At 39.8% G+C, this 14695-nt stretch overlaps 1 protein-coding gene across 2 annotated transcripts in view; it reads left to right on the top strand.

Annotated features, from left to right (window-relative positions):
- tll1 (tolloid-like 1) overlaps window positions 1-14073 on the top strand; it is a 49177-nt gene extending 35104 nt beyond the window's left edge. For both annotated transcript variants that reach the window (XM_038713068.1, XM_038713067.1), the window contains 5 exons: window positions 1556-1681; window positions 4945-5072; window positions 10072-10285; window positions 10616-10866; window positions 12148-14073. In XM_038713068.1, the coding sequence (XP_038568996.1) occupies window positions 1556-1681; window positions 4945-5072; window positions 10072-10285; window positions 10616-10866; window positions 12148-12282 (854 nt within the window). In that variant the 3' untranslated portion in view covers window positions 12283-14073. The remainder of the gene's footprint in view (window positions 1-1555; window positions 1682-4944; window positions 5073-10071; window positions 10286-10615; window positions 10867-12147) is intronic.
- The last annotated feature ends 622 nt before the right edge of the window (window positions 14074-14695 follow it).

Genomic DNA, 14695 nt, shown 5'->3' with positions numbered 1-14695 from the left:
TTTCTGTAGCTTTAAAGCTGGAGTAGGCAATGTTGGAGACATACAAGAGACAGCTAGATTTTGAAAGTATCCAACTGAAAAAATCCCACTCCCTCCCTTTAAGCGTCCCTCTAAAGCAGAGTGCACACAGGTAGGCAGACAGGTAGGTAGTCAGCCAATCTTTTGGCTGTGCTTATTACAGTCTTGCAACATCCACAGAATTTTTGTGTGTGTCAGAGCACTTAATTTATTGATTGCTGTTGGTTTAATGTAACAAAAATGCTTCTGAAATATATTGCCTACCCCAGTTTTAATCAGCTTATAAATGACTCAAGTAGGTGGAAAACAGAGGCATGTCTTCTGCGCTTACCACCTACCATAGCTGGTAAGTTATTGTGACAATAACTATAAAGATCAGCATCAAACTAATTTGTTATGTGAGTATATATTATCAAATTATAATTGATGTTTTTTCAAATTAGCTGTGCTTCACGAGTTTTCCACATACCCCGTGGTAACTGCAGAAGATCACCCCTGGCTGTCCGTCACTGCTGTAAAGGATCCTTAATACGTATTTGATGACTATGCTAAAATATTGAGGCTAAAGGTACATATCTTGGGCAAAAAGTCAGCATCCTCATAAACTATGCTGAATACACAGAAATAGAGGTGCAGCATTGTTCTTATGTCACATGCAAAACTGAGATGTAATTATGCTTTTTTGTTCCTTGTTAAAGAATATTTCACTTTTACACGAGAAAAGGCTTTGGGATTTGGATTAACCAGTGAGTTTGGCAAAAGTAACCCCAGTTTGTATAATATGGGTGGAATGTAAACTCATTCCCAAAATCAATTAAGTGCAGGACGGAGTTGCTAACACTGATATATATATATATATATATATATATAGTCGTAGCCAGAACCAGCTTCCACACAGTCGGTTATATAAAATGATGGATGACATTTTTTAATCACACAAAATAATGAAGTTAGCTAATGAAATGGAAGTAATGCTTGATTTCTGCTGTATGTAGTAAGCTTTTTAGCCGGGGCATTCTAACATTTGCAACTTACGTTAGACTAGACAAACACTGTTTTACTTGTGCCCAGAAACAGTTGCTAAGCTATGACTGGACAAATGGTGTTTGGGTAAGTGGTTTAGTGCACTGCCATCTCCCTTGGATTTAACTCTCAGCCCTATAATCAAAACTTTAACTTTCCGGGTGAATAATGAACAGTATCTTGCAGTCTTACAGTTGACCATGTCTGCTTAGAATGATAGCTGGATATTTAAGTTCATGTTTCTCTTTATTTGCCGTTTGTACTGTGCTTTCTTTTGTTGACCTTACCTTCCTAGTTTAATTTCACTTCCGTCTGTTCTTCCTTACCTCTGCCTTTTCCTTGTTATCTGTCCCTCACTCCTTATCATCTTTTTTTCTTTTTCATAAATTCTCCTCCCCTTCCTTAAGGTCTCATCTTTCCACTCCTCTCCCCTGCTTGACCTCTTGCTTCCCTCCACCCCATTTTTTTTTGCTGTTTCCACATGAGTGATGTGTTACATGTGTATCTCTCACAGACAAAGATGAGTGCAGCAAGGACAACGGCGGCTGCCAACACGAGTGCATCAACACAGTGGGCTCTTATGTTTGTCAGTGTCGCCATGGCTTTGTACTGCATGAGAACAAACATGACTGTAAGGAAGGTGGGTTTCACGTACATTCACATCAGCACACACACTGGCATAAAATAATTGGAGTGCACATGCACATGGTACCACATTCACACAAGCATGTGCTAATTCACAAGAACAGTCATCGTTCATCATACAGCCCTTACTCTGTTTATCCACATGACAACAGACTGGCCCTTTCAATTTGAGGATAATATTTTATTTTCATGCATACATTTCTACACTTGGAGCCTGCAAGCAGAGCTGTAGACTTGTTGTTACAAAGGTGAAGACTAGAGACATGACTTTGACTTGAATGCTGTGAGACTTGACAGACTTGAAAGTTTAAAAGATTCAAGTCTCAAGCTTTGACCTAGTAAAATCCCTGAACAACAGAATATAAAAAAAAGCATCAGGCAGGCTTAGCAACATGCCTTAAATCATTATTAATAATTAATTATTTAGAAATGTACGCGCTGTTGGCTATTAACACAGCTTTGAAGAAAGAAATTGCAAATGTTGTGTCATTGTAATGTTCAGCATTTAGATACCTAAAAGATTCCTTGACTTGATGACTTATGTTGACTTGTGAATTGCTCTGAAAGACACAAGACTTAACTTAGACTAGCCTCCAAATACTTAAAGGGTAACTTCGGTATTTTTTAACCTGGACCCAATTAACTCATGTTTTTGGATCTATGGATTTTGGATTATACCTCAAAAAGCACAGGAGTTGTTGGTTTACTGCTGCCTCAGTCAGTTAGTTTGTTTGGGTTATTGTGTGAATTTGGCGTTTTAAAGGGTTAAAACACCCAAGTGATACAATTACACAATCTAACCAGTGGAGGCAGCAGTAGACCAGAGAGGTAAAATTACGTGTTTTGTCAAGGGAGCCTGGTGGCTTTGACGAGAGCACTATAGTGACTGTTTCTGGGTAAAAAAAGAAATTTTACTCTTTCAAAAAAGGTCTATCTCTGTATAGGTGTTGGCCTTTGAGAACAGCGCTGTTTGCTCATCACCGTAGCTCTGCTCACTGACACTTGACTTAGACTTGCCCTAAAGGACTTGAGACTTACTCATAAAGACTTGAAATTTACTTTGAAAGACTTGCTTAACTTGAACTTGTCTCAAAAGACTTAAAAACAACTCTGCCTACAGGTCACTAAGGCTATGTTCACTGTGATATGAGTTCGTGTGTGAGAAGCAGACGCACAGAGGGGGGTGTTTCAGTATGACAGAAAACATTATTTATTAAAAAGCTGAATTGACATATTATACTCAACTCTTTGAAGTTGAACTCTTGAACATGTACACACACACCACCATCAATACACACCTCACTAAAGGCTCCCAGTGCTGCTCATAAAAACACTCATGTTTCAAACATCTGGGAGCTTGAAAGCTGCACATGTAGCGCTGTCTTCCTGTGTGTGTGTGTGTGTGTGTGTGTATGTATGTATGTGTGTGTGTGTGTTTATGTGTGCATTAGACCAGCTTGACCCAGTAACCTTACAGAGTCATGCAAATCCTTATTCCCATCACACACATCTTGAGTCTGTGTGGTGTATGGTTATATACAGTACATACAGACTTTATGTGCATGTGAAAGTTACAACATTTGGAGGTGGAAATTTGAACATGTGCTGTTAACGTGTTGAATTAATATATAACATCAGCTTTTAGTGCTTGAAGTCACCTGCCAGAGGTTTGTAACTCTATGAGACACCAGTAGTAAAAAGGAAAACAAAGACAAAAAACTTTAAATCAGTATTCTTTATGGTCTCAGGGATCCTGTCTAATCTTTTTCATGAAAAGAAAACATCTGACAAATCTGTATCTTGTACGTAGCTAGACTTTTTAACTGCACAAGGTTGTGTGTGGGGGTCTTCTGTAACAGTAGTGTGTGTGGAATATGACATCTGTATTTAATGCTTTAGAAAACTCTCTTTTACATTTATACATTGTTCTTGTAAATTCATCCATCTCATTCTGTACCTGGGTTCAGTATGTCTGACTCTAAATAAAATCTGTCACTCTGGAATACATCTTGTTGTCTTGTGCATGCCTCCTGCCTCCTATCACCTTCATTAAGACATGGCATCTGTGTAACTCACACCATACACACACACACACACACACACACACACACACACACACACACATACACACACAAATGCCATGTGTGGCTGGGAGGGCTGCCATAGATAGTTTTCAGTACAATTTTTACTTGATACAAACTCTCCAGGAGGAAAGCAATTGGCAAGAGTCCATCTTTAACCACAAAGAGCTGCTGCACAGTGGTTAGCATGCTACAGTATTAGCCCATAGCTGATGTGTTATCATGAAATGCAGTATTAGAGTTATATTTAGTCAGATGCCCATCAGTGACAACTGAAACCAAGCTGTATTGCATTAAAGGATTGCATCGCATTTCAAAGTGGAATTATTTTTAGTTAATAGCATTCTGGCTAACTGACACATCTATAGCAATATGTATTAATATACATTGTTCCTGATAGCTGACTACTGAGTAGTTTCTGTAATTTAATATAGTAGTAATGTGGGCAAAACTGCGGGCCCCAGAAGTTTCCTTTTTTTACAGAAACAAATTATTGATCCCAGGTCAATAAAGGTATTAAGGCATCTGAACCCTTATGTTTCTTCATTAACATATTCAAAAAATGTAAATTTATTCAAATGTTTTCAAATTGCTGGATGCATTAATGTTCTCTAACTGTAGCCTGCAAAAAAAAATGTTTAGGAGCCATTTCCTAAACATCCATTCAACAAGGGCAAAGATTTTAGCAGTGGTTGCAATGGGTACTGTGTTTTGTAGGAATTGTTAAAACATCTGAATGTAACTATAAGCACAAAAGCTTTCTCTGCATTGAGTCCATATTATTACATCCAGAATAATAATATATAATATAATTCCAATAATATAATAGTTTCACCTTTAAATATTATTGTGACTTGTATTACTACTATTACTACTAATAGAGAAAATATTTGTATTTTGGTTTGGCTTTAAGTGCTATACATCAATGCAAACTACCGTTACTGTAACCATGTGTCGCATGCATGCGCTCGTGTGAAATTTACACTGAACTTGTCATCAGGATGTGTTGCTTTGAAATCTTTTCTCTCACTTTTGGTTCTCTCATTTCTTTCCTTCCTGTTCCCTTTCCATTTCCTCTGATCTTTTCCTGTGCAGCCATGATTTTAACTTCCTCTCTATGTGTGTGCTTGCGTGCGTTCGCTCGCGTGTGTGTGGATATGCATGTGTGTGTGTCCAGCTGAGTGTGAGCATAAGATCCACAGCCCCAGTGGGACCCTGAGCAGCCCTAACTGGCCAGACAAGTATCCCAGCCGTAAGGAGTGTACCTGGGACATCACAGCCACACCGGGACACAGAGTCAAGATAGTAAGTGTGCTGAAATCAATCAATATCTCTTTCACTCTTCAAACCCTTAAGCATTATTGACCTTCTTCCCTTTCTCATAACAACACATTATTCTCTCTGTAAGGTCATATCGTATGTAAATGCCTCAGGCTGCCCTCCGCCTTATTGCTTGATGATCTCTCTTTCACATGTTCCACTTATGAAACCCAAATGTGAATGGGGGGATAAAGTCCATGTTTGTATATTCGGGCTAACTGCAAGCGTGTGCTCATGCGTTAGAAAGAGGCCTTGGGCAGTGGCCATCTGTGTCTTTGTGTCTTTCTGTGTATGTGTGTGTGTGCAGTGTTTATGTGCACACACATGCTTGGATTTGTGCATGTAAGCATTTCTGTGTCACCTCAGATAGTCATCTCCACATTTCAGAGTAACTGCAGATGTACATAGTTTATTTAGGGATAAACAGGAATAAGACGCTCTGCTATGTGCATTATGGATTAAACATAGTCAAGGCTGAAAAGTTCCAAGTCTGATTTGCATAGTTATTTTTCCGAAGAGAGACAGAAAGAGAGAAAGGAGAGTAGATAATCTTAACTTCTGTGACAGTATGTTAGCTCAGACAGATGGTGTTTGGCTTACACCGTTAGCTTTAATGCAAATGGTGTTTCTCCTGACTCCGGTGCATCGAATGAAGATGTTCATTGCTGTTTACAAGCTCATCTTGCAGAGGTGAGAGAGTGGTGGACATGCGCGCACATACACAAACACACACACACAAGACGTTCGTACTTCTAAACTTGTGACGACCCTCATTGGCATAACTTTCCCTAGCCTAACTCCAACGCTTACAGACCACTTCTATTTTATCCTGACCATAACTTAGAACTAACCTTAAAGCTTCAAGCAAGCTTTTGAAAAAGTTAGGACCAAAAGACAGTATCCTCACTCACTATCCCTAAATTTTATGATAATTTTTTTACCAACATGGACACCAGGAGAAACCAACTGCAATACAAGGTGCATTATTGGCATACTTGCCTGCATAGTTTGTACCTGTAGGATTATAAAGGGCAAGTACTAGGGGGCAGATCAGGGCCGACACTGAGACATCTTCCTTGAGAACTTCTAAATGTGCGCAAAATATCTACATGTGAGGACTCTTGAGGAGGTTACATTGCTACTGTTTAGATAGATTTATTTTGTTTACTGTGTTTTATTTTCTTGGCTGTTGTGAAAGCACTTTGTAACATTGTTTTGAAAAGTTGTCTGTAAATAAAGATTATTATTATTATTATTATTATAGATCAGGACATACATTACTTTCCCCCATACTGTCCATTGTGTAGAGTCAGCTGCTAACCTTACTTCACTTACTTACTTACTTCTTGATCCTGGCCCTTAGAAAAGATACAAGTACAGAAGCACATATGCTCACATTCACACAGCGTGCTTCAGATAATCCTCCTAAAGTCCACTCGTGTTGCCATGCAAACAGTGTCTCACACACAAACACACACACAGTGAAGTCTTAACACTATACCCACGTTCCTGGTCTAGGCACACAGTCAAGTGCACGCGCACACACACACACACACACACACACACACACACACACACACACACACACACACACACAGTACAGCTGCAAAGCATTTGGATTTGGCTCCTCACTTCACTTGGACTGATTTTGCCACATGCTATCAAAATTGTCATCTGCTGTCATGTAATTTTGATAATCTCTTGCATAACTAAAAACACAAATTACCTCAGCAATGATAGCACATTTAGTAGTTTTTGCACCTGTTTTGAACGTGTGACTACATGCGATATACACAGAAATTTGGGAAAAGTGTTTTTTTATTATGTGTGTGTTGAGATTAGCAGGGGTGCTCTCTATATCCACAGTAATGACATCACAGTGGGATAAATCTAATACCAGAAGCCTGAGCATAGACGCATAGATGAAGGTCATTCTGTTGTTGCTTCTTCCCTCTCTGTCTGTCACACACACACACATTCGCACATTAAATTATCTTGGGAGTAGTAAACAGATCTACAAACCAGCCTCTCACCCAAGCTACAGTTAGAAACATCTGGAAGCCCCCACGAACCCAGAAGCAAGCAGTTCCCCTCTCAGTAATGACATCCTCACATCAGCGCACCTTCGCTCTCCTTTATCCTCTCGTCTGGTTGGTAAAAATTGATGTGGTGTGGTGTTTTTTTGTGGTGGCGTGATGGAGCATGGCTCGGCAGACAATCAGAGAGGTGTGTGAATGTGTGTGGGAGAGAGGCCTGCAAGGTGTTATGACTCAGCTCACTGTGACTTGATTAGATTATGAATCGTGACACTGTTTACGGGTATGTCAGTGTGGAAGTAATGTGTAGGCAAAGACAGGGGGACGCTGGGGTTCTGCTCAGTAGTAATAAAGAATATGCAAATATATTTAAAGGTTTTAAAGGTTGTAACACTGTCTGAAGAGCCTGAAAAATTATTAATAGCATTCTCAGCACCTCTACCAAACATGTCTGATATTGGAGCAATCCAATAAGTTATTGGTGACAGAAATTTGTTTTAAGTGGCTATAATACACTCACCTAAAGGATTATTAGGAACACCATACTAATACTGTGTTTGACCCCCTTTCGCCTTCAGAACTGCCTTAATTCTACGTGGCATTGATTCAACAAGGTGCTGAAAGCATTCTTTAGAAATGTTGGCCCATATTGATAGGATAGCATCTTGCAGTTGATGGAGATTTGTGGGATGCACATCCAGGGCACGAAGCTCCCGTTCCACCACATCCCAAAGATGCTCTATTGGGTTGAGATCTGGTGACTGTGGGGGCCATTTTAGTACAGTGAACTCATTGTCATGTTCAAGAAACCAATTTGAAATGATTCGAGCTTTGTGACATGGTGCATTATCCTGCTGGAAGTAGCCATCAGAGGATGGGTACATGGTGGCCATAAAGGGATGGACATGGTCAGAAACAATGCTCAGGTAGGCCGTGGCATTTAAATGATGCCCAATTGGCACTAAGGGGCCTAAAGTGTGCCAAGAAAACATCCCCCACACCATTACACCACCACCACCAGCCTGCACAGAGGTAACAAGGCATGATGGATCCATGTTCTCATTCTGTTTACGCCAAATCCTGACTCTACCATCTGAATGTCTGAACAGAAATCGAGACTCATCAGACCAGGCAACATTTTTCCAGTCTTCAACTGTCCAATTTTGGTGAGCTCTTGCAAATTGTAGCCTCTTTTTCCTATTTGTAGTGGAGATGAGTGGTACCCGGTGGGGTCTTCTGCTGTTGTAGCCCATCCGCCTCAAGGTTGTGCGTGTTGTGGCTTCACAAATGCTTTGCTGCATACCTCGGTTGTAACGAGTGGTTATTTCAGTCAAAGTTGCTCTTCTATCAGCTTGAATCAGTCGGCCCATTCTCCTCTGACCTCTAGCATCAACAAGGCATTTTCGCCCACAGGACTGCCGCATACTGGATGTTTTTCCCTTTTCACACCATTCTTTGTAAACCCTAGAAATGGTTGTGCGTGAAAATCCCAGTAACTGAGCAGATTGTGAAATACTCAGACCGGCCCGTCTGGCACCAACAACCATGCCACGCTCAAAATTGCTTAAATCACCTTTCTTTCCCATTCTGACATTCAGTTTGGAGTTCAGGAGATTGTCTTGACCAGGACCACACCCCTAAATGCATTGAAGCAACTGCCATGTGATTGGTTGATTAGATAATTGCATTAATGAGAAATTGAACAGGTGTTCCTAATAATCCTTTAGGTGAGTGTATATGTTTTATATTAACAATGGATCACGTTGGAGAATAGCAGCTTTCTGTTCCTTGTTTTGGTTTTCTAGCCAGTAACTTTAACCCGCCATTATTACGTCATTCTTTTTGCCGCAACAGGCATTATGTTTCCTGATGAAAAACTCTAAAAGTCACTGTACGCCACCTTCTCTGCCCTAAACGTCTGACAGACAAACTTAAAGGTGGTGCACGCGATTCTGGAGAAATCCAATAACAATCCAATGACAAATACCATGATGCAGAGCGAACAACGACACAGCAAGTAATGTAACTGACGTTAGCTAAGTTGTGGACTAGCAACAGCTGCTGCTGCAAAGCTAACATGCAGAGTGGACGAGATGGTTTCCTAGGGCCAGCACACAAGCTCCAGACAACTCCTGCTACTATAGCTAACATCACAAACACTGAATATCTTGGCAAACGGAACAGTAAGCTGACTGTTTGTGGGCAAGTAATTAACATTACCATACACATGCAAATCATGGCTAGAAAAGTGTTGTGTGGCTCTGTCCGGTTTGTTTCCTGTTTACAAAGCCATAGCTGTGTACAAACAAGATTTTTTTTTCATCACACACGCTGTGTGAGGAGATATTGTATTTTGCATTAGAATCGTATAGCCCCCTTTAAGTGACTAGCTGGTGACCATAGTGGAGCATTTAGCAGGAGTTGGTGGAGACCAAAACAGAGCTTAAAAAGTGAATATTGGACTTCATCAAGTGGCCAGAAACACAACTCCAAATTAATAATATTAATTAATTAATTTGGAAAAGTCTGAAGTGATCAAAACTACAGCAAGCTTTGACCTCTCCAGAGTTTTTCCAACTTTGTTGTTTTTCTGCAGTGGGAGTCAGTGGAACAAGTGAAACACTATCTATATGGAAAAGTGACTTGAGTTATCTGTCTCTGAGGTATCTGCCGTCCTCTTAATACAAGTGAGGTAAACGCAGTTTCATTTATGGTGCTCAAAGCATTGAAAAATGACATTTGGAAAACTCAACAGTGATCCCAGAAACAGTGCCATATTCATTCTGGATAATTCAGGGACCTATGTTTCAAATGTCTTCACAGAAACTACTAACTTCTAACAAAGAAATAGTCCCTATAAAACATCTGGACAACAAGGTCAACACCCACTCATATATCTCACTCAGCGATCTCTCACTCTCTCTGTCCCTCTGCCTTTACTTTTCCAGACCTTCAATGAGTTTGAGATCGAGCAGCATCAGGAGTGCGCATATGACCATCTGGAGGCCTTTGACGGGGACAGTGACACGGCAGCCATCTTGGGTCGATTGTGTGGCAGTAAGATCCCGGAGCAGCTGGTCTCAACCGGCAACAAGATGTACCTCCGCTTCATTTCTGACGCCTCAGTACAAAGGAAGGGCTTCCAAGCTACACACTCCACAGGTGTGTGTCTGTGTGGAAGTACATTTAAGTGTGTAAATGTTAGCAATAATATCTCACTTTATGTGTGTATGTGCAACACTAAGTGTGAGTTTTTGTGTCTGCAAAGAGCATCACTCACAGTCACCAGCTTGGATCTTAAGTTTGAATAGTTTTTTAAGGCAGATATTTCCCTCTAGTGGTTCACAACAGCACATACATGATATATATCATTCATGAAATCTGACTTATTGTTTGTTCACTATAAAAACAACAACTACTAAATCTATCAAACGCCTAATTTTTCAGATTAAAAAATTCTCTCTTCTCTGTCCTAATCCTGTGTCTCTGCAGAGTGTGGAGGTCGTCTGAAAGCAGAAGCCCGTCAGAAGAACCTCTACTCCCACTCTCAGTTTGGAGACAATAATTACCCGGGTCACACTGACTGCGAGTGGTTGCTGACGGCCGAACAGGGCTACGGCATCGAGCTGAGCTTCATTACTTTCGAGGTAGAGGAGGAGGCTGACTGTGGTTATGACTACATCGAGCTGTACAACGGGTACGACGCCAACTCACATCGACTCGGTCGCTTCTGCGGTTCAGGGGTAAGGTTTCATTGTCATCAAATCCCATGAAAAGACCAAAACCAACAGTGAAATTATTTCACTAATAAGTATTATTTGTGTAACCAACACGGAAATATCTTATACTTATAGACCAATAGAGCTCCGCTGTTGTTCCAAAAACTATTACACATCACTGAGCCACACGTTTGCACATATTCCTTCATTACAATGATCATTGGCACTGTCGCGTTGATCCCACATACACCATCCTGCTGCTGCAAATACTCACTAGAACACCAAATGTGTATTAATCTGCAGATGAATTTAGTTCCCAACAAATGCACTATTTAGTCCTGTTTTATAAAAACTACAGTACCCAGCTGTTTTAGGAAATTACTTATTTGAATGAATGCTGTACACTTTTAGGTTTTATATTTTTCCTACCATCCCAGCCATTAATTTCAATTTGGTATGAACATGTTATTAAGAGAACTTGCTTTGCCTGGGTTGTGTAACCCATCACAGTTCACAAATACAGAAATTACCTCGTTTAATCATAACTTTGTTGTTTTGTTAAAGCACAGTTCCTCTACTTCTGCTTCTGTCCATATTAAGCACCGATGCCTTAAGAGGCTTTGCAAAATTTTTTAAAGGGTTTTATAGAAAAACATATTTATATTTTTCAAACTGAAAATCTTTACTGGTATCTGTGCTGAAATTTAGTTTTATGAAAGTATTTTGTTGACACCAGTATCAAAAAACTTCTAAATAAGCCAGTCCTAGTGTTAATGCAGTTTAAGTTTCGATAAATAAGAAAAGTCTACCTTGCATTACTTGGTAACAATAAAACTTTAACAAAATGTTTAATGAAATGATTACTAGTGATGGAGGAAGTATTCAGATCTTTTACTTAAGTAAAAGTAGCAGTACCAAACTGTAAAAACTACTCCAATACAAGTAAAAGTATTGCACTGAAAATGTTACTTAAGTAAAAAAACACACAAGCATTATTAGTATTAAAAATAAAAGCACTCAGTGCCGAAAAAAAGGGCCCCTGTGAGTGATACTCAATAAAGTACAAGTACTTCAAATATATACTTATGTACAGTACTTGAGTAAATGTACATAGTTACTATCCACCAGTGAGGATGACGCAGCTCAAACCAGATTCAAGTTTCAGTTACAGAATGAATGAAAACTTATAAAAAATACACACTATGATGTAAAGAATATTTGAGTTGTAGTTAATGGACTAAATTATGCAAAAAACTAAATGTCTGAGATACTGCTTCACGTGTGTCTCTATCTTCCCCTCCTTAGCCCAGGGAGGGGATTTACTCACCCGGAGGCGCAATGCTGATCCGTTTCCATAGCGACGATACAATCAGCAAGAAGGGCTTCCACATCCGCTACACGAGCACCAAGTTCCAGGAGAGCCTTCACACCAGGAAATGACCTCACACACGCCTGTGACCTCTGACCTCTGTGCAGCCCCTGCCACTGTTACCCTGACCTTTGAAAAGTACAGCCTGTCCCTTCTTCTCGGACCCACTGCCACGTGAGGAAGATGATACTTAGGTGAACACTTGTCTCCCTGTGTGGCTCCACATGGGTCATCGCACTTTGAGATCAGACGGGAAAAACAACGAGATATCAGTTCAAAGTTTGTGGCGAAATACGCTGACTATCAAGTGAGCCGTTTTTGTGAAGGAGATGGTTTTCATTACTGGACACCAAGACACCCTCACTGTGGACAGAGGGATGTTGAAGATCAAAAATCAGTTTACTGCGATACTCACAAATGCAAACAAACACACACACACAAACACACTAGATTCATATTCATAATTCTAATTCTATGGATGCTTCAGGAATAAGGAACTTGTACCTAAAAGAAAAAAGCATTCAACAAGGGAGTTTTGAGTCTTTTCTGACTTCTTGATCCTTGAACTGTGCGACTTACTGTGATCAGACGGCTGCTTATACCCACAGTAACTGAGAGGAAACTCTAAATAGACATTTCTATTGCCTTTGATGCCTGGGAACTGGTCTCTTCAACCCAGCTCAGAACGGCTGCAGATGCTTTTATTTCACGTCTTATTGTAAAACCCATTGTGTTTACTGTATGTGTGTCTGTGTGTACAGAGAACAGATAAAAAAACAAAAGGCTGAAGTCCGTCATTTGCCCTTTTTGCTTAAAGCTTATGCAGACAACCATTGTGGAATGGAGGGAAAAAATGAAAATGGTGAATTTCCAAATGATCTGTGATGTTATTGTTAAGCCTTGCATTATGTTGTGTGTGCTGTTTTTGAGTTTGCACCATCTTGTAACAAATACCAACTCACTCTCCCAAAAAATCATGAGATTTTTTTTTTTTCAGTGGATACCAGAAGGGAATATTTTCACAGCTGTCTCTCGGAGTGAAACGATTCTGATTGAATGAGAGATTCCCATGGTGCTAAAAATAAAAATACACTGAATGACAGATGACTGTGGATGGAAGTAAAGGTTGTCAATAGGAGACACAGTCAGCGTGCAAACAGCACTCTGCATCAACAGCACTAGTCCTGTGGAACTACAATATTGCCTTAGAACCAAAATGTATGCTATCGGAGGTCGCTCCTATGCTCTTGCACAGGTGTCTTGTGTTAGCGGAGTGCTTTCAAGGTTTTCTGGCAACGGATTTCATTTGTTTGGAGATGTTGAATGGTTTTATTGTTAAAAAAAATCTAAACATGGGAAATGTAAATGTGTGTGAGATAGAGTCAATTGTGCATGTGTGTTTGTGTGTCATTTTTGTAGCTGCTCTCAGAGATACATACACACATTCGTACACATCCACAAATACACACCTCATTTGTGTGCATTCTCCCAAACATATCTGAACACACACTTCCCCTCTGTATATTTGGAACGTGGAGAGCAAAGTGCTGTAAAGTTGAAGGAATATCAAGGTGCACACAGGTTGCATCATTTCTGTGTTAAATGCAAACGTGTACGTGTGTGTTATAGAAGATTTATAGAGAAATAATGTGTGTGTGTGTGTGTGTGTGTGTGTGTGTGTGTGTATGTCTGTAAAGTGTATGTTTTTAAGTTGAATCATTGTTTGCTGTACGTGCCAAGCTCCAGGTGACCCTGATCCACTGTAGTCTTTGTTTTATCATTCCACCTGTGTGTGTGTAGTTCAGAGACACTGACATGACATCCTCTGCATCAGTCATTAAAATACACACAGGTAAAAACTACACGCATCTGTGTTTTATGGATTATTGTTATTTTTTGTGAATTAATTCATGTTTGAGCTGTTTAGACAAGACAACAAGTACTGTGCCGAGTGCCAAATATTGATCCATAAATCAAATCCTGGCATATAATTATATTCAAGTGTTTTCTTTTGCATGATACTTATATTATGAAAGCACATTTGGTGGTATATAATGGATCACATTATTTGCAAACAAAATTTGCTGTAATTTATTCCATAGTTACCAATGTCACAAGCCATGGCAAAGGTGTAGTAATAGAAGCCAATGCAAAAAAATCTTAAAGCCTGTTTGAGTGTATTTGTTAGACTAATTGTTTCTCTCACTATAAAGCATCTTTATCTATTATTCTACTTCTACACACATGTTATGTGTTCTTCTATGGAGTCTGGCGTGTGCGACTAGTAAGTGTTAAATTATAATCAATTTATAAATTAAAAATCCATTTGCTTTCTTTCCGAGAGTTAGATGAGAAAATTAATATCAGTCTAATGTCATTTCATATGAAGCTGCTGCCGGCAGCTGGATAGCTTAGCTTAGCATAAAGACTGTAAACAGGGAAACGGTTAGCCTGGCTTCAACCAACAGTAAGATCCGCCTACGA

This window comes from Micropterus salmoides, unplaced genomic scaffold, assembly GCF_014851395.1.
Source record: "Micropterus salmoides isolate LMB-PRFRI ecotype aquatic unplaced genomic scaffold, ASM1485139v1 Ms_hic_scaffold_12, whole genome shotgun sequence".
Classification (NCBI taxonomy): domain Eukaryota; kingdom Metazoa; phylum Chordata; class Actinopteri; order Centrarchiformes; family Centrarchidae; genus Micropterus; species Micropterus salmoides.
The sequence above is the reverse complement of the archived record's forward strand: the minus strand, read 5'-3'. Positions and strand labels throughout refer to the sequence as shown.